General features: G+C 35.6%; 1 protein-coding gene across 9 annotated transcripts in view; it reads right to left on the bottom strand.

Moving 5' to 3' along the window:
• MMS22L (MMS22 like, DNA repair protein) overlaps nt 1-26,037 on the bottom strand; it is a 153,879-nt gene that overhangs the window by 64,200 nt on the left and 63,642 nt on the right. For all 9 annotated transcript variants that reach the window (XM_021073207.1, XM_021073193.1, XM_021073186.1 and 6 more), the window contains 2 exons: nt 24,743-24,969; nt 22,134-22,637 (listed from right to left, as the gene is read on the bottom strand). In XM_021073207.1, the coding sequence (XP_020928866.1) occupies nt 22,134-22,637; nt 24,743-24,969 (731 nt within the window). The remainder of the gene's footprint in view (nt 1-22,133; nt 22,638-24,742; nt 24,970-26,037) is intronic.

Consider the following 26,037-nt stretch of genomic DNA (forward strand, 5'->3'; position numbering starts at 1 on the left):
ATTTATTTCCTTCCTATCATTAACTGAAAAATAAAATATAACGTAATGCTAAATTAAAGACAAACAGTAACCAAGATAAGACACAATAAAATCTTTAAAATTACAATATTATAGCACAGGTAAAACCTCAGCACTTTAAGCTGGAGTCAAAAGAAAGAGTAGAAACTATTTTAAACATACAAGTGATAAAAGTTTGTGGTAAACTCCCTTGAAAAGATAAGGAAAAATGTTCCATTCATCTTTCCATAATTGAATTTTCCAGAGTTGTAAGTAAATTATAGTAGAGCAGATGATTACATCAAGTTTGCTTCTGATTACTACGCTTTGGAAACATATTCTGGATTGAGAGAGAGATCATCAAAGGTATCAAGTACTCCACTGGACAATTACGTTTGCATATGAAACAGGGAACAGAAGTCTCCGGACTAATGCCATGTGTTATACTTAAATATAAGTCACAGAAATTAAGATGCATTTATAGCCTGAAAACCTAATTTCATTACAACCGTGTGCTTTTAGCAAGAAAAATATAAACTACAAAAGATAAATTCTCACACAGTAACCATCTGTTAAAGGTCAACACCCTACTTCAAAAGGGAATTCTCAGCAGCTATAAAGTAAGGACTCACTTGGCTCCTTGTTCCCTGCTACTACCCTTTAGGTTAGGGACAACACCAGGTTCATGCCAGGGTCTTCCAGTCACAGGCAGGTTTTCTGTCAGATCTCTGTGTATCAAGCACTGCCCTAAGGCTTAATTAACTCTTCCCAGAGATAAACAGGACCTTCTCTTACTGAAGAGACAACAGATATATAGCCCCTTGCTGAAGGAGTACCAAAATTAAAAGGTAGGCCTTATATGGGGACTATTCTCTTCAAAACTGCATAACAGCATTACCCAAGGAAGAAAACTGTGCAGGTACACAAAAATCATTTAAAGCTACCAACGTCTGCATTTACATGGCTGAAACAGCAGACAGAATGACACAATATTGAAGTTTTTTTTGACATCCTTAGGGTAATGAGGTCAGCACCACCAATGAGGGAAATCAAAAACTATAGAATAAATGAAAAATTTTATCAGTCTGGAAGAACTCGGCAAACCTAAAATTTCCATAATTGCTCAAAATGTTGCTTGGATATTACTGCCTGATTAGACAGCACCAGCCTGGGTCATCAGATCATCCCTTTCCATTAGTCCCTCTATCACTTAGTCCTGACTTCAAAACTAAAGCTTCCTTACCATGTTCTAATTTTTAAATTACTTTTAATTCTTAAAATATATTTTTGCATCACTAGTCTTTTTATAAAAAACAATAGCTTCCTACTTAGTTTCCTTACCTTTTGATCCATCAAGCCAGAACCGTCTATACGTTTATCATTCATTCACTCAACAAAGACTTATTAAGCAACACTGCATGTCATGCACTAGATACCTAATGCTGAAGATAAAAATACGAATATGACAAATTCCCTGCCCTCAAAAAGTATCATTCTAGTAAAGGATATGGACAAAGACAGATGATCGAATTTCAAGTGATTAACTGCTCAGGGTGATACAAATACTCATCACAAGGTGGCACAAGGGACGAAGCCACTTGCTCTGCTTGGGAAGCCTGGAAACTCTTCATAGGGGAAACTGCTTCTTTCACTTACACCAGAAAGGAGGTAAGTTTTCCAAGCAGAGAGGGAATCAAGGGAATATTTCAGGTAGAAGGATTAAGAGAAAAGGACCAGGTCAGATTTTTTTCCCCAAAGTTCATGATTCAATAGAGGGATAGGAGCACATGTGTTTAAAGAACGGCTCTCATACTATCCCTCTACTTAAAACCTATAGTCCTTGATTTCCTCCTCACCCAGATCTATACTCTTGACCTAATTTTGAAGCCCTTCATTATCTGGTGTCATCTTCTTACCAAAGCATGTATCCTCTTCTTTCATCACACTAGATTCTTCATCAGCCCCCTCAAAACATTTAGCTTATTCCAACTTCCAGTTCTTGTATCACTCCACTTCTAGCATTTTTCCTTCCTTCAGCAGGTTATATCATTGCCATATATCCCAGAGCTTTGAAGAGAGCTTTCCTATCCTTCCTTCTTCCTTATTACAAGCATAAATTCTATTTCTCCTTTAATACCTAGTTCAAATGTCACTTATTTCAAAACCTTTCCTAGTCCTCATTCCTCTTTTCTTCCTTCTTTCTACTACTGAGGAATTAAAATAATATTTTATACTATTCATTACTTAATAATTTTCACTTTGAACTACATTAGTTACACACACGTACTGTTTACTAAAAAATAACTTTCCTGAGAACAAAGTCTATACCTTTTTTACATATGAATAAGTATTTTGCACTAGTAGAGCTCCAAAATATTACTATATGATCCTATTTATTATAACATTGCACTAATTTTTTTTCATATTGTATGTGGTATCCTGTATCTCCAACTAGACATCTTGTGTCTTTCTCATGTCCTACCTAGCATCAGATAAGGACAAGTCCATACAAAGCATGCCAAAAATATTTGCTTATGTATTCAACTACCTTTCACCCACTCAACTTAGTTACAATTTATTTGTAAATTTTTCAAATTTTTCTTCCTTGCTAAAGCATAGGAAAACAAGAACTCAAACTGACTAAAGTGCCTGACATACAAAAAGCCCTCATCAAATATGCTGTTTATTAATGAACTATGACTTGGTTTTTAATGCCTCTATCTAAATAAATAACTTGCACAAAGTAGTTACCTCAATATTTATTAACTTATTTTTTCTAATGTATAATTAAAAATCACCAACTCCTGGCCAAAGTCAAAATATTCAGTAATATTTGTAGTGCTGTAAATTGGTGCTTAGAAAAAGTGGTCCCCAGTTCCTGTCATGGTGCAGCAGAAACAAATCTGACTAGGAACCATGAGGTTGCAGGTTCGATCCTTGGTCTTGCTCAGTGGGTTAAGGATCTGGCATTGTCGTGAGCTGTGGTGTAGGTCACAGATGTTGCTCAGATCCTGCATTGCTGTGGCTGTGGTGAAGGCCAGCAGCTGTAGCTCCAATTCAACCCCTAGCCTGGTAACCTCCACATGCTGCGGGTGCCGCCGTAAGAAAAAGGGGGGGGGGGCTCCTGGAGTTCCCGTCGTGGCGCAGTGGTTAACGAATCCGACTAGGAACCATGAGGTTTCGGGTTCGGTCCCTGCCCTTGCTCAGTGGGTTAACAATCCGGCGTTGCCGTGAGCTGTGGTGTAGGTTGCAGACGCGGCTCAGATCCCACGTTGCTGTGGCTCTGGCATAGTCCGGTGGCTACAGATCCAATTAGACCCCTAGCCTGGGAACCTCCATATGCCGCGGGAGCGGCCCAAGAAATAGCAACAACAATAACAAAAGACAAAAAAAAAGAAAAAAAAGAAAAAGGGGGGGGCTCCTTATGTCATTCCTTTTTGCATTTTTATTTTGTGTGCAGTACATAAAATGGGGATAAAACCAGCTCAACATAAGTAAAATAAAAAATAAGGCCAATTAATTAATTTTGGTTTAATTGCTCTAACAGTGTAAATCATATTTATCAATTTTAAAAAGAAAAGCAGGAGTTCCCGTCATGGCGCAGTGGTTAAGGAATCCGACTAGGAACCATGAGGTTGCGGGTTCAATCCCTGGCCTTGCTCAGTGGGTTAGGGATCCAGCATTGCCGTGAGCTGTGGTGTAGGCTGCAGACGCGGTTAAGATCTGGTGTTGCTGTGGCTGTGGCTGGCAGCTACAGCTCTGATTAGACCCCTAGCCTGGGAACCTCCATATGCCGCAGGAGTGGCCCTAGAAAAGGCAAAAAGACAAAAAAAAAAAAAAAAAAAAAAAAAAGAAAAATTAAAAAAAAAAAAGCAAATTTACTTAAAAATATTAAAACATTCAATATAGAATTGATAGAATTAGAAAAACTAAAGTAATTTAATCCAACCCATTACCCTTCAGATGAAAGAACAGAAATATGGGGCCAGGCTGCAGTCCCACTGGAGTCAGGGTTGAATTAGGTACAAAAAGATCTTTATATCACTTCACATTCCATCTCAATTTGCTTCTCCACGTGAATTTAATTTATTCTTAAACCAGTGGCCTTTCTCCTAAAGTAAGTGTAAATACTGTATTAATGAGTACCTGAGGACATATAGAATGTATTTAATATGCAAGACCAAAGGAACATGAACAGGTAGTGGTTTTAACCTATTTCATTAACTTCGAAACTTTGTATTAAAAATAAATAGAACTGAAACAACAAAGGGAATAAAGAATTCTCTAACTTCAATGATTCCAAAATAAATGGTATAAAAAACAAAAAGAGAAATAATGTACATGAAAACTTAATCTGGCTTCTTTTTGTCACCCTCTCCCTTCTTTGTTAGTTTGGTCCTGAGACACAGAAAGTATTCAAGAAATGCATGCTGAATTACACTGGAATCCCTCCTAGGAACCAAAAGGAAAATAAAAATGTTAACTGTTAAATATGTGTATGTATATATATGTATATATATATGTATTTATTTTTTAAAATTATGTTTATATACATAAAACCTTTAAAACGTGTACATATCCAAAAGGAAATGTAAAATGCAATGCAAATTTCAATATATTTGAAACATGAATGATGTTCCTAAGGCTGATGTATTTAATCAATAATTTGCTATGGCAAATTTATATTAAAAATCAAACAAGTTTTCTTAATGAGAGGTCATTAGAACAATTCTCATTCAGGGTTATAGGCTAAGTTCATTTTATAATGAAACTGCTTTCTTCTCCTCTGGAATTAGAAAAATAATTTTCCTTTCCCCACTTTTTCCTGGGGGCCTTCCTCACAAAGCTCGTCATCATTCTATTTAAATCTGGAATGGTGGTTGCCTGGGCCAGATGTACGACTGTCTTCTATCCCTTCACGATACTGCACTGGATTCTCCACTTCCCAAATGCAAGATATTTCTTGTTCTTGGCTAAGTCCTTCACTTCCCTGAAGCACTCAATCTCTGGTAGTACACCTGAAAAGTATAAAACTAAAAGAAAAAACCAAGTGTCACAGCTATATGAAGCATTTTGGTATAAAAGAATTTATGTAAACTTTTGAAAATGCACAATGCAATAAGACACATTGGTTTTGGATCCTATTTTGTCATGTTAAATTATCAAAATATGCTGTCCTTAAAAGAGCAAGAGTTTAAAGCACATTAAAAGAGTGGTGGTGGGGGGCACATTAAGGTTTCAGAGAAGAACAGGAAAAAATAAAATAGATGTCAGAAAAAACATGTAGAAAAATATACCAATGACACAGTGCTGTAATTAACAGTTCACTAAAGATACTGCACATGCTTACAAGCAGATAAATTATTAATAGAGAGAATGTGTTAAAGATATCAAAAACATTAAAAAAAAAAAAAACCTTTTGAACGAATACCTGAGCACAAGCTGCTAAAGACTTATAATATCTCCCTTTTAATGTTATCTGTTACCAATTGCTATGTGACATAGTATGACTAACTGTCATATACTCACATACTTTATTTCATACAGGGCAATCTCAGAGAAAATTCTGTAAGTGATGTAAAAGAGCTTTGAGAAGAGTCTCTTCAACATTTGTCTATTGATCACAGTGCATGTCTCTGTTGATATGGTGGCCTCATTATTCTGTGGGGCACTTGAGAACAGTGATCTCTATTTTCTGCATTTGTTTCCTCCAACACCAGCAAGTTGGTCATAGCAGGTATTTGTTGGGCATTCAATAAAGATGGACTGGTTGAAAAATACAGTTATTTCTGTTTCATGCAAAGAAACAAAATTAACACAGCCAAAATTCTCTAAGCCGGAAGGAAAAAAAAAAAAAAAAAGGGAGACGTGACTAAGAAAGTAATTTATGCTTTCACTTCAAATATAAATAGTATTCTTTCCAGGGAATACCACTGAACTGATTCAGAATAGAGCTTTACAAATCCTAATTGAGAGTGGGGAACTATCTTATATTTACTTGTAATATACATTCTTTTCCTTCACTTCTCTGCAATCAGCAGATGAGCAATAATGATAATAAAAGCAATCATCACTGAGGTACTCTGCTAGACACTTGACATACATTATCGCCTTCAGTCTTCAAACCAGCTCTTTAATATGTATTATTACACACATTTTACAGATTAGAAAAATTGAGGTTCAAAGAGATTACACGACTTGATGAAGATTAAAGTGAAAGAAAAATTGCAGAGTCAGAATTAAAATTCACATCTGCAACCTTCTGAAAAAGACGGCAATATTTTTTACTATAAGCAAAAGACATATTAAATGAAGGAAGTGGAAGTGTGCTCTGCTGACTTTCATGCTGGACATATTAACTCACAAAACTGAACAAGTAATATCCTGATTAAATAAACTGAGAAACCAAAATTTTCAACTAGGATCTTATAAAATTAGATAGGTTCAAGAACCAAGACAACTTAAAATCATGTATAGCTCCTAAATGTTTACTGGGGTTTAAAAAATTATGGTTTATTATACAAGATATTATAAAGCCTTATACAATGTGTATATATGTACAGAGATGTCTTTGATATCATTCATTAAAAAACTAAAGCTGTAGAACTTTCCAAGGTATAATCTCACTTAAGATAAAAGACGGTAAAAGGGGCAGTGTGGACAAAAGGAGAAGCAACAGCAGTTTAGAAGAACATTCAGCAAAGGGTTAATAATGTTTCCCTTTATGGGAGGGAGGTTTAAGAGGGTAATGCCTTATTTTCTGCAGCATACAACTGTGTATTATTTCTATTCTTTAAGGGATACATGAATTTTGATGATCTGAAAATAAAAGAGAGGCATTAAAAACTATCTAGAGGCTTCCAGTGCTTTAGAAGTTATGTTGAAAAACTTTATTTGATATTAATAGTAAGAAAAATTGTGCTTATAGAAAACAGTATAGAACCTATACTGACAGATGTAAGAAAATTCTTTTTTAAATTCTGGGAGATTAAAGTTAAATCCTTTACCTGTCACTTCAACCCAAACTCTACAAGTTTTCTAGCTCTGTAGTTTTCTGTAGAACTATAGTTTTGTTCCAAAGGGGACAAAATTTTGATTTTTCTAGTCTAAGTTTTGCTACTATTAGTTAAAAATTTGCTTCTATAGGGGAAATATGATTATCTATATATGTGTATATATAAATCTTGAATATAATTAAATGATGGCTTCCAATTATTTTTTTAAAGAACTGTATCTAAGTCTTTATCTTAAACCAAATCATTTAAAAATACTTTCCACGTATAATCGAATCTGTCCATGAAGATCAAAGCCCCATTTATAATGCTGTAAATGGCACCTTTAAGAGTTGGGCAGTGAGCAACTTGTACAATGGTATCCATAAACTCTGCCAAGAAACACATAAAGACATTCATCCCAGCTTTGCATCTAATGGTAAAAAAAAAAAATTCAAAACAGTATAAATTTTCACCAATAAGAAATGGTCAAGTAAACTATGATATATCTGTGCAATGGAACATTATGAAGCCATTAAAATTAGGATTGATGTCATTGATATGGAAAGCAATCGATAACATAAGTGAAAAACGGAAGCCACTAAACAGTATTTAGCCTCATTTTTTTAAATTATTATTATTATCATTTGCTTTTTAGGGCTGCACCTGCAGCATATGGAAGCTATCAGGCTAGTGGTCAAACCAGGGCTATGCCTGCCAGCCTGCACAACAGCCATAGCAACACAGGATCATCCAATCCAACTGGGGCCCCCTGAACGAACACTATTCCAGAAATAGTATACTGGGCTTTCTTTCTTTTTTTTTTTTTTGGTCTTTTTTAGGGCTGTACCCTTGGCATATAGAAGTTCCCAGGCTAGGGGTTGAATCAGAGCTACAGCTGCCTGCCTGCACCTCAGCCACAGCAACAAGGGATCCAAAAGGCGTCTGCAACTTACACCACAGCTCACAGCAATGCCAGATCCTTAACTTACTGAGCAAGGCCAAGGATCAGACCCATGTCCTCCTGGACACTAGTTGGGTTCGTTACCGCTGAGCCACAACAGGAACTCCCTGGGCTTTCTTAATCTGAGTAGTTTCACTTTATAAATGGTTTAACTCTTAGTTAACTAGAAAATTCTGGAACAACCAATTTTCCAATAGTGATGCTTTTTTAAAGCAATAAGTGTGCTATAATATACTCTTTTCTTTGCATCCTACCACTCTTAGCTTTTCATTGCCAGAGAGTCTCAAATTCCTGGAAATCTACTGAGGATGCTCTTTTCTTCGTTATCTTTTACTGGTTTCCAGGAAAACTGCCAGTAGGAGGCAGCAACGACTGGTGGCCACAGCAGCTTACTCTGCACAGTAGTTAGCTGCTGGCTTCATTCTTCTGTCATTATAGAAGCAAGATGACACTGTTCTCTAATCCAGCCAAAGCTGATAAGTACCATCAACCTGTCACTTCCTACATTTCAAATTCTAACATCACAGCATCAAAGAGTTTTTACATTTCGATTTCTTTTGCTGGCAGCAGCCGGTAGCCTCTCATTCTCCCACGGTGTTCTAATGCTGCATTTGCACACCGGGGTTACTCCCAGACTGAATAGCAGGTCATCCCCTGCTCACTGAGCTCATCTGTGGCCCATGTGCTAGGCAATTTAGATCCAATCAGCCCTTATTTAGCTCAAGAGTAATGAGCAGCATAGTGACACAGACTTAAGCCTGACCCTCAGGATACTGCTCATCAAGCAGTAAAACTGTGACAAAATCATTCATCTTCCACCCGCTGGCAAGAAATAATACTCGCACTCACTGTATTACTTTTCAAGATAAAAAAAAAAAAAAAGTCCTGAATTTTCATGATGTGAGACATTAATTTGCAGAAAGCTGAATTCCCTTAAACCCCCCTGTTGCTATGAGCTCACCAGGGGGAAATAGGCCTTAGGAGACTGAAATGGAATAAAGAAAATTGCTCCAGCTTTCTTTTCATTTTAAATAAGCCTTAAATCTGACAAGAGATATCCTAAAGAGAGAAAAATATATATCTTGTAAGGTAAAGAAGAAACAATTGAAATTAAGAGTTCCAAAGGCTAGTTTCACTCCTTATATTTGTTCTCAATTTTGTTAAAATATAAATGAAATTTGAAACTGAGCAATTACTCACCCTTCTCCACAAGATAGATGGGGAAAGGTAAGGAATCATTCCTTATAGGCCATATGATGGCAAAAGTAAATTCCTATCATAAAGCAAAAAGATACTCTGATGTTTTCTAAAAAACACATCTTAAAGAAAATAACTTTAGGGTAATTACCAGAAAACGGTGAGAATAGCTAGGAATATTTTAATACTATAATGAATCTATTTTTCCACAATTTACAGTGCCTTCTGAGGTCTTATTATTCTAAAAATAATTAATGGGATAATTAAGAGATCAGTTTCCTTTCCTCACTGACATATCACATCATTAAAAAATACCTTTTAGTGGCTTATTGTACTACACGTATTGAACGTGAATGCTTAAATTATTCTCTGCTTCCTCACTTGCTTCCTTTGAATATTTCTCTTTCATAACCAAAAGCCACAAATGCTGTTTATTTGAGTTTTTTAAGACTGAGTCCACTTATTGAAATCATAAATTTCAGGTGTTTTTACCTATACCACTGTTGGAAAAAAAAGTTAACTTTAGCAAATCCATCATAATGGGAATTACTAGTCTTCAATATACTTATTACAATAACTTGTCTTTGGTTTAAGAAACACAGCCCTGTGTGGTGCCATCAAAGAGCACAGTAGCAATACCTTCCTATAAACTTACTGCTGAATTTTATCCAAAGCTTCAAAGATCTGGGTGGTCTAAATACCTAGAGTGAACCATGGGGTTCAGACAAGGAACCACAGTGACATAAGTAAGATTGAGAAAAGAAGCTTTTGCCTCACCCCAACATCTTTTGATTTATTACCTTTTTGCTAAAGAAAAATATTCCAGTGCTGGGTACAGAAAATAACCATGGCACTTCTATTCCCTGAACTGATTCACTTTCAAAAGAATGAACTGTTTCCTTTCCAGTGTATTTCTTTTGTCCTTGTCCTTGTATCCCAATGTTCTTCATCTCAATTTATTTCACTGTGTTCTTTCACCATTCTTACCTTCCTTTTCCTAATTATGAGAGGTGGAATTTACTGTTTAACCACAGAAAAAAAATGGGTTTATAGTAATTTCAAACTTTGAGAACAACTATAAGTCAGAGAAGTCATAAAGCTACATTTTTCTACTTCTTGAAAGTAGAGAAATCTTGAAAAAAAAATCTGTAATATAGAGCTCTATTCACCTCTTACTTTAACTTGATAATTTTGGAGATAGGGTTAGGTATTTAATCTGACCTACATTATAACTGGACTAGAGGCACAGCAAATACAAAAAATAGGAAAAAAAAAATGAGTAAGACTAAGAAGACCATGGAAACTTTGGTATGTTTTCTCTGTACCCAGCCTTCCAGAATTCACACGGATGTGCCTTGCTGTGAGTCTATTTTCTTACATTGTGCTCCAGTCACTCAAAAAGCCCTTTCAATAAGGAATCTTCCACTCCAGGGAACTGCTTACAATTACAAGTAGGAAGCAATAAAGAGCATTAGAGAGAAAGTGTTAGGGAAATTCAAAGCGAGATTATTTGAGATTGGGGACACATGGACAAGTATACATTTCAAGAGAAGCTTGGAATGAAGGATAACAGAGTTCACACAAAAATGAAGAAAACGAAGATGTATTGAGAGTTTATCATGATCCCTGGTCTGGATAGTTGCAGCATCTAGGTCAGTGCTGTCCACTACGGTAGCCACTACAGCTAATGAGCACTTGATATATAACTAGTGCGACTGAGGAGATGAATTTGTCATTTTATATTCATTAACTTAAACTGTCACACATAGCTAGTGTGTATGGACAGCAGAGATCTCACAAGATATTTACAGAAATTCTACAAGGTATAGATTATTTTAAAAATATGCAACTGAAACTTAGGAAAGGTTAAGTAACTTCCCCAGGTTGCGCTGTTGGTAAGTGGAAGAGGGATGATTTGCTCTCCAGTTTATCGGCCCTAAAGCCCTTGCTTTTTATACCATGCTGCAACAGTAGAACTCTCAAATGCTGTAAGGGGTTCCTTAAGGAGGAGAGGCAAAACACACAACTTGGTGTTATGGAACTGCCTACTACTGCCTGAAATTCTGATTCCTCCTATATATGATACGATGTTCTCCAATATGATGCTTTCTGATGCTATCACTAGCTCTGATCTACTTACTACTAACTTTTGAAACCACTACCTTTCTCTTCCAATCTAAATACATCTTTTGGGTTTTCTGCTTGTCTAGTTTTTCTTTTCCTGTACTCTGCTACTCCATCTCTATGCCTATCAGACCAGCGCTGAGCATTTCTGACTCAAGATCTTAACTATTACTTTCATTTCTTGAATTTAACTTTTTTCTAATCATTGGCTATCACATAACTTCAACTCATTCAGTCCTCAGATCTCTACTGTTTTGGCCATGCTCTGGTCTAAACTCTCAACTCGTTTTGATAGGAAAATATAAACAAAGGTAAAAAACACTTGCAGATTTCTTGGTAACTAGTAGTTCCATTTGACTACAGTAAAAGAGAACAACAAGAAAAAGTTGCAGATATGGGTAAAGCCATACTGTGGATAACTTTGAAAACCATGATAAGGAATTTGAAATTTTCTCTGTATTCATCAGGATCTCATTAAAGGTATTAAAATACAGAATGACATAAACAGAATTGTTCTCTAAGAAGATAAATGTGGCAACAGAGTAAGAGATGAGCACAAGCAACAAATGAAAAAATAAATAGGACTTCATAAAAATTTTTAAAAAAGGTCCCAAAGCAATCCATAGATATAAGGATATCTGTATCCAATTACCCATGACATTTTTCACATAAGTAGAACAAATCCTAAAAATTTTCATGGAACCACAAAAGACCCAGAATTGCCAAAGTAGTCCTGAACAAAAAGAGTAAAACACGAGGCATAATCCTCCCAGACTCCAGGAAGTATTACAAAGCCATAGTAATCCAAACAGCATGCTGCTGGAACAGAGACAGACATACAGATCAATGGAACACAAGAGAGAGCTCGAAAATAATAACCACAAACCCACGGTTAATCAATCTTTGAAAAAGGAAGCAAGAACACATAATAGAAAAAACAAACAAACAAATAACAGTCTCATTAACAAGTGGTGTTGGGAAAGTTGGACAGTCACATGTAAATCAATGAAGTTAGAAAACTCCCTCATACCATACACAAAAACAAACTTAAGGAGTTCCCGCCGTGGCTCAGTGGTTAACGAATCTGACTAGGAACCATGAGGTTTCGGGTTCTATCCTTGGTCCTTGGCCTTGTTCAGTGGGTTAAGGATCCGGCCTTGCAGTGAGCTGTGGTGTAGGTTGCAGATGTGGCTCGGATCCTGCATTGCTGTGGCTGTGGCGTAGGCTGGTGGCTACAGCTCCAGTTGGACCCCTAGCCTGGGAACCTCCATATGCTATGGGTGTGGCCCTAGAAAAAGATTAAAAAAAAAAATAGTCAAAACATTCTCTGTCATAAATCATAGCAATGTTTTCTTAGGTTAGTCTCTCAAGGCAATCAAATAAAAGCAAAAATAAACAAATGAGACCTAATCAAACTTATGAGCTTTTTCCAAAGCAACAGAAACCATAAACAAAACAAAAAGACAACCTACAGACTGGGAGAAAATATTTGCAAATGATGCGACCAGCAGAGGATTTATTTCCAAAACATACAAACAACTCATACAGATCAATAACAAGAAACCCCAAACAACCCAATCAAAAAATGGGCAGATGACCCAAAAAGACATTTGTCCAAAGAAGACATAGAGGTGACCAATGGGCATATGAAGAAAATACTCAACATCACTACTTACCAGAGTAAGGCAAATTAAAACTACAATGAGGTATTATTTCACACTGGTCAGAATGGCTATCATCAAAATTCTATATAATAGGGGGTTCCCATTGTGACCCAGTGGGTTAAGAATCCATTTATATCATTAGGATGCAGAGGTTTGATCCCTGGACTCGCTCACTGGGTTAAAGGATCCGGCATTGCCTTGAGCTGCAGTGTAGGTTGCAGATGTATCTCAGATCTGGTCTTTCTGTGGCTGTGATGTAGACTGGCAGTTGTAGCTCTTATTCGACCCCTAGCCTGGCAACTTCCATAGGTCATGGGTGCGGCCCTAAAAAGACAAAAAAAAAAAAAAAAAAAAAAAAGGTCTTTATAATAAATGCTGGAGAGGGTGTGGGAAAAAAAGGAAACTCTCCTACACTGTTGGTGGGAATGTAAATTGGTGCAGCCACTATAAACAGCAGTAGGGAGGTTCCTTTAAAAAAGCTAAAAATAGTAGTTCCCGTGGTGGCGCAGTGGTTAACGAATCCGAATAGGAACCATGAGGTTGCGGTTCGGTCCCTGCCCTTGCTCAGTGGGTTAACGATCCGGCGTTGCCGTGAGCTGTGGTGTAGGTTGCAGACGCGGCTTGGATCCTGCGTTGCTGTGGCTCTGGTGTAGGCCAGTGGCTACAGCTCCGATTCGACCCCTAGCCTGGGAACCTCCATGTGCCGTGGGAGAGGCCCAAACAAATAGCAAAAAGACAAAAAAAAAAACAAAAAAAACAAAAACTAAAAATAGAGTTGCCATATTATCCAGCAATCTTATTCTCAGGCATATATTCAGAAAAGACAAAAAAATCTAATTCGAAAAGATATATTCACCCCAATATTCATTGCAGCACTACTTAAAATAGACAAGACTTGGAAGCAACCTAAATGTCCACTGACAGAGGAATGGATAAAGAGGTGATACATATATATAATGATATTACTCAGTCATAAAAAGGAATGAAATAATGCCATTTGCAGCAACATGGAGGGATTCAGATTATCATACAAAGTGAAGTAAGACAAAGACAAATGTCATCTGATATCACTTAACATGTGGAATCTAAAAAAATGATACAAATGAACTTATTTACAAAACAGAAACAGACCCACAGACATAGAAAACAAACTTATGTTTACCAAAGGGGGAATGGGAGGGATAAATTAGGAATTTGGGATTAACATATACAAACTACTATATATAAAATAATCAGTAAGGACCTATTGTATAGCACAGGGAACTCTATTCAATATTCTCTAAAAACCTATGTGGGAAAAAATATGAAAAAAAAATGTATAACTGAATCACTCTGCTATACACCTGAAATTAATGCAACATTGTAAATTAACTATACACCAATATAAAATAAAGATTGAATTGAAAAAAATTCTCCCTCAACAAGATATATAGAGAACAGAAGGGCACACATGTCACATTTCTACCTTAGAAAACTACTTTTATTTTTCTATAGCAGTTCCTTACTTTCTTATAACATAGAATCACAATTTCCAATAGTTTTATAATTTCGAGACAATGTTCCTGTTCTCCACAACCCTGACTTTGTACAATAAAGAACCTGAGTCATTTACACTTCAAAATGCATTTCCTAAATGTCCACTATGTAAAAGGTACTATATTAGGAATGGATTAAGAACCATTCAAGATAAGGCCGAACACACACACATACACACACACCCCTTGAGGTTGCCAGGTATAAAGTACAGTAAAAGGAAATAATTATATTATTGGGTTTTGTTTTTTTTTTTGAAAAGAATAGTAATGATAGTAATAGCAACATCTAAAATTTACTGAACACCTACTAATACGCCAGGCACTGTGGTGGCCATTTTACATTCAGGACTACACTTAACCCTCAAAATTGCTTTGTGAGTTTGTGGTAGTATCCTCATTTTACCAAGAAAGCTGAGATTTAGACACATAAATTTTCCCTTATAATACTTTAAAAGGGTCACTTTGTACTTATGCAAGGAGAATTCAAACATATGTAACAAATCTAGTTGGAGACTAAATAGATGGCACAAAATATTAACTCCTATTCATGATAAATTAAGTGGATAATTTATGTTTCAGTAAAATACAAAAAAAGTACAGCAACATTTCCAATTTATTAGGGTGAATAGTTTATGTTACTGTGTGAATTTACAAAATATGTAATACAAAAGGCTATAGTAAACATGTTTTGTAAAATTCAAGCCTGGTAAAGAGTAAATAAGCAAACAAACAAAAAAGCTAATTCATATGTAAAAATTTCAGTTGAAAGATATATGAGATACTTAATGACAAAAAGAAATCTTTACATTTTCTCTCTTCCCCAAATACCTAACACTAGCACACTGCCTTAAAGATGCTTATGCTTTTTCTCTGAAGCAACCAAACCTGGTAGATGGATCACTCTTAGTGAGCAACACAACTATTTGATTTTTCAAATAAAAACTCCATTTTTCCACGCAGCATACTCATGTGCTCCCTCTCTCAAACTATTAGAACACTGCTCTAAAAACTTGCATCAAATCAAAGTAAAATCTGCATCAAATATGTATCCTAGAGTATAAATGATATATATGATACACGTACATGTACATATACATATATATGTTCATATGTGTGTGTGTGATGACATAGACTGAGAGATTTTGCGTCATCTGGAATATACTAATCAAACTTTGCAAATAACTAATAATTTATTTACAAAATCATATACATTTCAAAGTTGTTTTGTCGTAAATTATGCCTCAGTAATTAAAAGCTATATTCATACCAATAGAACACCCAACCACAAAAGGAGGAAAAGGCTTGCATGCTGTCAGGACTACCCTTTCTATTTTCCTAAAACATCATGTAAATTATTTGGCATTTGCAGGGCCTCACAAGAGTATTTGCTTCTGTACTACCTCCTTCCCTACATAGAAAACCCCGCAGTTCTCTCACTAAAGGGAAGATTAAAGAATTTTTTGGTTGTTTACAATAAATGATAGCATATCAATAAAGGTTAAAATAACTAGAATTACTAAGCATGAAAAATATTTGAGGGGAATAATAAACACAGTTCTTCTGTGCCCATGTGTGTACACACACACCCATGCATCCCAAATGTCAAAAAAGATATACAACAAAATACAACAAATAGATGAACTTTCAAGTTCATGAAAAAGAAGAAAAGGATTTTAAAATACACGTATTTTCAAAATGTATTTCGAAACCAGGAAAAAGAATCTTAAACCTGTTAAGGTTTGCTCTTTGAGCACATGCAGAATCAAAACCAAGTAATCATCCCTTCTGAACCGTTTCTTAGTCTCCACATTTAACATCTTTGACAAGTTTTCAGCCCTCTTTACACTTCTTTGAAAACTAGGCTCTCATTTAATACAAAATAGGATGTCAGTTGATCAATATCCCCTTGGCTTAAATTCGTTAAGTCCACAACTTCCCTTAAGTGGTAGAACAAACAGGTACAAAGCCTGAAAATTTATTGTTTCTTTTTAAACTCCAAATGATATTTGCAGATGCCAAAAGGCATTTTGAAATCACTCACCCCTACTTCAGTAAAAATGAAGAAAGGGGGATGGGGAGAAGGGAAAATCTCATGAGGACTTGTATGTCAAGTTTTTGCCCAGAGCTAATTTTCATAGCTGTGTTATAAAACCCTGAAAATGGAGGTTTATAATGGAAATGCTGACAGACCCTTAACTATAGCAGCATGAATGGATATAATTAAAGAAAAGCTTTTGGCTACACCTAACTCCACAAATGAAAGCCTGCCATTTTTATATTAACCTCAAATAACAGTCAAGTGAGAACACGAAATGTGATTCCAGAAAGGTAATATGAAATGTTAAAGATGACTGCTAAAACTATTTGACATTCGAAGTTTTAAACACGGAGGCATTCAGTTAACATAACCAAGTCAGTATTTTCATAATGCTACTTAATCAGCAATAAAGAATGCTCTGGTGAGCCATCAGCTCCAGTTAGCAGAAAGTGGCATATGAAGTTATTATTTCTTAACAGCCTAGAGGGAGCCGCTTCTCCCTTTAATCAGTGATCTTAGTTCCTTCCTACCCATAATTTCTCTGTCATACAGTTATAAAACTATTACTCAGTTCAACACACACACACACACATCCTGCACACACATTTATGCAAGGACCGGTACCTTATTCCCACCTGAATTAGAAAACAGTAGAGATTGCTAAGGTAAAGTATTTCATTCTTTTCCTTGTCAGGGATGCAGCCAGGAATAAATATCATCAATCTATGTAACTCCTCTTTCCTATCTAACCCAAAATTCAAAGAATTTAGCTTTGTTCTTTAAAAGAAAAAAAAAAAAAAAAAACCATGCTTTAATTTTTAAACTACTCAAAATATTTTTGAACTTTCTAATAATGAATAGTAAAAATATTACATCATAACTAGAAGAGCCCTATCAAAAGATCTTCAATGAAGTTCCAGATTTTAGGTTAAGAAATTAGGAGCATATCTGTATAATCAAATACCTAGAGGACTTTTCCTGTGTTTCCTTTCCCTGCCTCCTTTCCTTCCTTCTTTCTAAGGTAAACAACCTGAATGATCTCTGGGGCCCTTTCTCCTCAAAGATCTCAAACTAAAAGTCTGTCTTGACAACATCTGCCTTAGAAGGAAGTACTGAAGATTGATGGAATAAAACAAAACTATGCAAGTCACAGTCCCTCTTACTATATACTACAATCAGTCTCATTGAAGGACTGTGTGCAAATTACCATGTGAGCGTCAGGAATTTAAAAGATGGCAGTGCCTAAACCATGACAGAATTAATAATGTCCTAGACACTACCACACCATTCTTATTCACACACTGGCCTCACACTTCTGTTAAAGCTGCTCTATAATTTTGACAACGGAAATTACACATGATTTCACATTCTCTTATAGCAACTGCTTTTGATCATAGTTGAATAGTAAAAAAACAAAACCGAAAATAAACATTTGTACAAGGAATTAAATGTTACCAACGTACACATTTGTTTCCTTTTCTTCACTGGTTAGTCCTAAAGAACAACATATTCCTTGCCCGTTGTTCCGCATGATGACAAATTACAAATTCAAACCAGATCTAGTTTAAATGAAATTCCTAATATAAAGTTATTGTCACCTTATATAATTGATGGTCTTTATTATGTGCTCTTGATTCCTACCTCTGTCCTTCTGAACAGACACTGCCATGGATTAATAGAGGTACCCTTAGTGTTTACAAGGTACTTGTAAGCAGTATTTTCCCAACATTCCTGAAATCGCTTTTACTTTAAATGCTAAAAACGTCAACTAAATTAAACAGAAAAATTTGTTTTTATAAGTAAAATTTAGATGGCTGAAATGGTGTTAATAATAAATCAAAGATAAATGAGTATGGTAAATAAAAATGATTTTTCTTGTCCCCAAACCTCTTTGTGATTTTTTCCAACCGACACATTAAAAAAATATGTAACTTGCAAAATTATAAAAACAAAGAAAAAGTCCTCCATAGGCAACCCTTCCACTTTTTTTTTCCTACCACAGCAAAAACAAAAAGTAAAAGCACAAAGAAGTATATATACTTGGTAATACTTTGAGGTTTGCAAACAGTTTGCAGATTTCGCTCATCTAATTACTTCTTAATTTATAAAAACTGTAGTGGTATGGTTATAGTTTTTTAGTTATTTGTAAACTATATATTATACATATTTTTATAACAGATAGTGTAAGAAGGGGGCTATGGTTTAGTGGGTTAGAGTCTGAGGGACCGTCCTGAAACTTAACTCTTATTTTAGGTAAGTTACAAAATTAAAAAGTCTCCATTTCTTCATCTATAAACAGGGATGACAGGATTGGTAAAGAAATAAATGAGGCAGTGTTTGTCAACTGTCTACCTTTTAAGACTGCAAGAACTATTTTTGTGATTCTAGTTACTACTTTTTTTTTTTTTTTTTTTTTTTTGTCTTTTTAGGGCCACACCCATGGCCTATGGAGGTTCCCAGGCTAGGGGGCTGAACTGCAGCCAAAGCTGTTGGCCTACATCACAGCCACAGCAATGCCAGATCCTGAGTGAGGCCAGGGATCGAAGCTGCATCCTCATGGATAGTAGTCAGATTCATTTCCACTGAACCACGATGGGAACTCCTCTAGTTACTACTTTTGAAGAATAACTAGAAAGTTCCAGTTAGGTGTTTGAAGACAAAAAGAAGTCAGCAAATAAAGAAAAAATAATTTCCTATTTTATTACTTTCTTTGTATTTCCATTTTTAAAGCCTTTACAACCGTCAAAATAAATCTCATTCCCCTATTACCAAGTTTTCATTAATTAACATCTTAAACTTCTGTGTATAAGTTACCTTAAGATGCATGTTTTCTAAATATACTCCATATACTATAATCTAAAAATAAGAAAGGAAGCTTTCTCATCCATTATTAGGGAGAGTGAAACTGGTGCAATTTTTTTTTTTTTTTTTAATTAAAAGGGACGATTTAAAGGGACTGGGCTATCCACTTACATTTAAAATGCATATAGACCAATTCACTTACGGATAAATCTATGGATACACCTCCATGGATACACAGAGAATACATGCATAAAGAAGTTAAAACTGTGTTTATAATAACAAAATGGTAAATAACATAAAATTCCATTATTTGAGGACTGGCTAAAGTTTGGTACATCTGTATATAAAATACTAATTAGCCATTAAATAGATCTCCGTATACTAACATGAAAAACTGTCTAGGAAACACTAAGTGAAAGAATGAGTTTGCAGAACAAAGATCATCTGTTTCATGTTTTAAGTCTATGAATGGGAGGAAGTCTGGAAGGTTCTGTAACAAACCATTTTAATTCTATGGAGTAGAACTAGACCAGTGTTTCCAACTTGAGCTTCACTGAGGTTGGACCAGGTAATTCTTTGCTGTGTGGCCTGTCCTGTACATCGTAGCTTGTTTAGCAGTATCCCTGACCTCTACCCACTAGAAGTTAGTAGCACCCCTCATACTTGTGATAATCAACACCTTCTCCAGGAGTTGCTGTTGTAGCACAGCAGAGACGAATCTGACTAGCATCCTTGAGGATGCGAGTTTGATCACTGACCTCACTCAGTGGGTCAGGGATCCAGCATTGCCATGAGTTGTGGTGTAGGTTGCAGACATGACTCAGATGCCACGTTGCTGTATCTGTGGTGTAGGCCGGAAGCTGCAGCTCTGATTTGACCCCTAGCCTGGGAACTTCCATATGCCACGGGTGCAGCCCTAAAAAGCCAAAATAAATAAATAAATAAATAAAAAACCTTCTCCAGACACTGCCAAATGAATGTCCCCTGGGGGCCAAACTCACCCCTAGGTAAGAACCACTAAACCACAGAAAAAAGGAGTGAAGAAAAGAATTTTTACTTGTCATCTTCTATCTCCTTTATTTTTCTCTTATCATTTTTACCAGGATGACACACTCTGTGTGCAACTTAAAGAAAATTCTAACAACAAAAAGATTCCCCAAATTTCTAACTAAAAAATCAAAATAATAGTATTTGTAAGATATAAATCTTTACTTTAAAAAAAAAAACCATAAGAAGCAACACAATTATTAACACCAATAAAATAAGACTTATCCATCTTCAATGGAAAAGGTAGAAAGATATATGGATTCTGCCAGGTGGTTTCCATGACTGCATCTCTCCCATATGCCTATACTCTCCCTTTATTTCCTACTCTTATGCCCAAGTTATAGTACCATCACTGGAATGGTTTAGATCAGTTCCCTTCTCTACCTTCTTGTTTTGTATATTCAGATAAGTATAAACAAAGCAAAAATGGTACCAGAAATAAGGAAATTTCTCATTTTGCCCAGGAAGCACAGGAAAATACTACTTACCACTTATTTAAAAACTCACCAAACACTAAAGAATTTGACACTTGGAAAAGTATAACATCTGCTCATAAACTCAAGTAGACTAAGATCAAACAAATGGAGTTTATGAAGAAGTTCCAGAATCAGTAAAAGCTTCTTGTAATAAAGCTGGTTACTCATTTACTTATCCATCTATCTACCCATTCATCCAAATATTTGATACAGCTTACATGAGGGGATAAGGGGGTGATTATCTGATCAACAACTCTGGCTAAACCTTTAGAATTTAAACTGATGAAAGTGGATGAACATAAAAACTACATAAGATGAGGAGTAAAAGCCTGTGGGTTAATTTGTATGAACACATAGCCCAACATAAAGCAAATTAAGTAAATTAGTAATAAACAAAAATGGAAATGAATAAATGCCCCAAATTCAGAAATTTCATTAAGTTTAGTATCTTTGAAAAATAGCTGCTACTTTTGTAATGTGCGAGTAAGAAGAGGGAAGCAGTCTTTTCATTGACTTCGAATACAATACTTAAATGGAAATCATATTTGTATGTGTAACTTTTACACAACTTTTTAGTGACAGTGACTAACTGCACTGAGTGGTAGAATCTAAATTCTGAAGACTATGTACTTCAAAGGTAAAAGTGTTATGAGAAAAGGGCCTTAAAGGCAATAAATGTCATAACCACTGTTCTTATCCACTATTGTTTGGGTTTGAGGGTATCATCATATTTGCATAACTTAAGTGGATATGAAAACAGTAAGTTTTTGTCTAGATGATTGGTGTTACAAATAAAGCAATCCTATCTTAATCTTAGAATAAATTGTTTCAGCTGGAAGTATTTTGTGCATTTGAGGCTGCAACTCCGTAGCAAAATATTTAAAGAAACTTCTTCCTTTTAAAAAAAAAAAAAAACTCACTCTGGGCACAAAATTGCATGTTTCAATGAAAGCCCCCTCAGATTTGAGCTCATGGTATTGCTTAAACTATTTGAAATACACCTATGGATAATAATACTCTTTTAAAAGAGGCAGAAAGAAAAGGAGGGGCAGCACCAGCGCTGCTCTTTGTTTAGTTTTATACGTTTGCACATAAGCTTTCTTTTGAAGAAGTACTGTTTGAAAGGTCAGTTTGAAAGCTACTACTGATTTACTACAGTGCAGTAAACCTCCCTAACTCCTCTTTCTACATCTGAATTTCATGAGTATGTCAAAAGGAAAACTTCAATATAGAATCAACATAGATGATAATTTAAAACAAACCAATAAATTAGCATATATATTACTGTAAAACATACCTGATTCGTGCCAGAAGAGCTTGTAGAAAGCCCAATAGGGTCCTAAGTTCAGATTCTTGACAAGCTCGCAGAAGCATACTAAACCCATCATTAAGCAGTTTTTCATGGGAAGGATGCAAGCAATGGCTAGTCTCGAACACTTCCTGAACACCATCAATATATATGGAAAGAAGTGTCCAGAGAGTCTGTCTTTGTCCCATGTCATCATTCTTAGATACCAAGAACTCCTTTGCTTTCTCCCGGAAAGCACCTGAAAATTTCTCAGCCAAAACACTGATGTCCAGATTTTTCTGGGTATACATCAAGAGGAAGGCCATCTGACCCTTCCAAATCAGAGGAGATGTCATAAAGGCAGGCTTGAGGAAATTTAGGAGGCCTAGAACATGACTTGCTACATCTTCCACTTCTGCCACAGCTGCTAATAGTAGAAAAAGGCTGAAAAAGTTCTGCAGACCAACTTCAGTTAGTTCTTCCATTCTTTTCTGATGGAACTTAGAATATATTCTGTAAAACATAAAAAACTGAATTAATAAAACTGTTTCATTCACAAAAATCCATCTTTTAAAATAGCATTTCCCTCAATAATCATGACAGTCTCAATTTAAACTTTTATAATTCTTTTTTACGGTGCTACTGTGTCAACTTTTTACACTTAGAAAAAAACCTCCCAGAACATCCCCCTACCTTTACATTTCTCAATGATGCAGCAAGTGTGTCTAAGTGAATCAAAGGATTCAGGGGCTTTCCCCCAAAAACAATAGAAATGTTCTTTTCATATAGTACATGGCTTTTCCTTTTATAGTTCCCCCATCACCTTTGTTTTTAAATTTTTATTGGCAAATAAGAAAGAATATATAATCTCTTAAGTACAATTTGATGTGCTTTACAGAAATCTTAATAGGGCAATTTTATGTGACAATTTTCCTTAGACTCTTTTTCCCTCTACCTCTCACAAAGACTTGCTTTTGTTATATTTATAGGTTAAGACAATTCAAAGTGCTGGAAAAATTATTTTTACTTACTCACAAAGGAAAAATTCTTAAGTGTTCAAATGTCCAAGACTAGCGATTAAAAAATCTTTTGTCAATATTACTTAATGTAATTTAATAGTTGATGTACTCTTCTGTTATCAATTAAGAGATTAGAATTGAAAAATATTTTGAATCCTACTTAGGGATTGTTACATTTCATAACTTCCATAATTTGCTTACTCAAGATATAAATGATTAATGCTTATGACAGATTAAATGTTTATTTATAAATAAAAAGCAGATAAGCTCCTGAAAGTAAAGATCTGTTTAATTATCTTCATAATGACCCTGATAATGCCTGGTATGTAGACTTGTTACTGAATTCCGACTTCTTTTATCAATAAAGTTCTTCTCTCTTCCATAAAATTATTTAAGATTCAAAAACAAACATTCAAACAGAACAAAGGGAAAAAAAAAACCCTACTGTTTTAGCCACATAATTACTGGAGGTTTAATAAAGATGTTATTTTTTAAAAGGATATTCTAAATAAAAAAATCCACCATAACTGTGCACAAACCATTCACTGTGGAAATCAAACAAGAATTTCACCTAGCCACTCTTGAGAAGTCTCTACCTAAAATGAGAAGTATTCTGCTGCGAGAGTTTCCACCACATAAGCTAAGCGGTAGAGGGCAGTCTGCTGCACAGAGGACTAGAAAAGGGGCTAATAGACAAAAGAAAGAGAACCAGGGAAGACAAATAAGAATCACCCCTATATTAACAAGCACTCTCCAAAAGAAGAACAACAGATGAATGTGACTAAAATTTATTTTACCACACCAGAAATGAAAATGGCCTACGTCCCAAATGAGAACTTACAGACAGTTACTCTGGTTAGTTTTCATGCAAGAAAGCAGGGATTGTGGGACTGGTGGGCTCAAAAAGCACAGTTTTATAGATTGATTCTAGTGTCTGCCAATGTATGATGTGGACATGTTTTTAATTTCTTTCTTTCTTTTTTTTTTTTTTTCTTTTTGCTATTTGTTTGGGCTGTTCCCGCGGCATATGGAGGTTCCCAGGCTAGGGGTCGAATCGGAGCCGTAGCCACCGGCCTACACCAGAGCCACAGCAACGCTGGATCCGAGCCGCATCTGCAACCTACACCACAGCTCACGGCAACGCCAGATCGTCAACCCACTGAGCAAGGGCAGGGACCGAACCCGCAACCTCATGGTTCCTAGTCGGATTCGTTAACCACTGCGCCACGATGGGAACTCCTAATTTCTGTAAGTTTTAATAACATGCAAGGAGTTACATAAAACATCACGATTAACTTTGGCAAGAAATATGAAAGTACTCTTACATCCCTGCATTAAGTGTATGGAATTTGAAATCTTCAGGACTGATGACATAAATAAGAAACTAAAATCCTCCCCAAGTTATGGGTATTAGGTTTGTTCCTTACCATAACAAATTGGCAAGATCAAAATGCTCCATATTTTGCTGTCCTATTTTAATGAATACATTTTGAACGTAAACCCTAGGACCTCCAAGCACAAGTTAAATTTAAAAATACAAACTAACACTTCCTCAAAGATAAAACTGAACATTCAGGAAAAGAAGGATATGGCACATACCTTCCTTTGACTTGTTTCCAAGGATGAAGGCCATTGCTCTTCATTGCTTTCTTAACAACTTTTGCCAAAATGCAAAGGAAAATAGTATAACTACTGCTGGATTTATACAGGTCATGATCTTGTTTATCACAACAGCAGGTCTTCACCATTTCTAGCATAGACAAAGGTGACTTAACGATGTACGCAAGGCCTTTCAAAGGAAGCCAAGAAATACTGAAAGAACTATTCTGAAAGCAAAAGCCAGAAAACAAGTATTAAGTCTCTTGAATGAAAAATGGAAAGCTATAAATCTCAATTAGCTCACTAGGAGTTTGACTCTTCTTAATTGCAAAAATTATACAGCCATCACCACATATCCCCCCAAAATAAAAATTCCATTCATGCACAAAAGACCAAGGGGGTGTTCAAATTCATGGATTAACCCCAAAACGTCTTTTAAATCAGGATAGCAACAAGATCAATATTGCATTCGGTTGACATGCCCTTTAAATCTCTTTTATTCTATAAATTCCCCAATGTTTTTTGTCATACCATTTATCATGTGATTTAGTGTGCAGAATTTCCTGAATTCAGGATTTAGCTGCTTATATCTTCCTAGTACCTCTTAAATGTAAGCTTTCATCCTCTATCTTTTCTGGAGACTGGTTGCTGTATCTAGAGGACTTGATCAGATTCAGGTTAAGTTTTCTGGTGGGAATCTTTCACTGGTAGTACTGAGCACTTCCCATTTCAGTTAGTAAAGAGGCACATAAGTTCTGACTGTCATACTTTTAGTGATATGAAGATGCATCCTGCTGGCAGCCTAATCCATCCATTTTAGTGATCTCCACAGTCTGAGCAGCCACAGATGACCATCGTCTAGATAGCTTATTTCATCAGATACACGAAATAGTGCTTTCCTAATTGTATTACTATTCCTTCTAAATTAGCTCATCAGAAATTTGGTTACTCTAAAATACATTTCCTTTATTTACATTTTCATAATAATTACTCTTCTAAAAATACCATGAACTCAAGGACTTAAACACATTTGATATGTTTTAATCCACAGTGGTCATTATTTTTTCTTATGCCCAAATTTACCCAGTGTTAGGCAAGGAAAGCTCCTTCAAGTTGGCTATTGTGTCCTTCTGACATGACTCTAGCTTATGTTGATACCTTCCTGATATAAGGAATGACAAAATACTCTAGACTCATCTTGTATACATTCTGCCTGAGAATTAGAATTGGTTATTTCTCTAACCAGCCTGACAATATGCTTCAGAGAAAGGTATTTTTCTCATTCTTAATAAGCT

Source organism: Sus scrofa, chromosome 1 (genome assembly GCF_000003025.6).
Source record: "Sus scrofa isolate TJ Tabasco breed Duroc chromosome 1, Sscrofa11.1, whole genome shotgun sequence".
Classification (NCBI taxonomy): Eukaryota; Metazoa; Chordata; class Mammalia; order Artiodactyla; family Suidae; genus Sus; species Sus scrofa.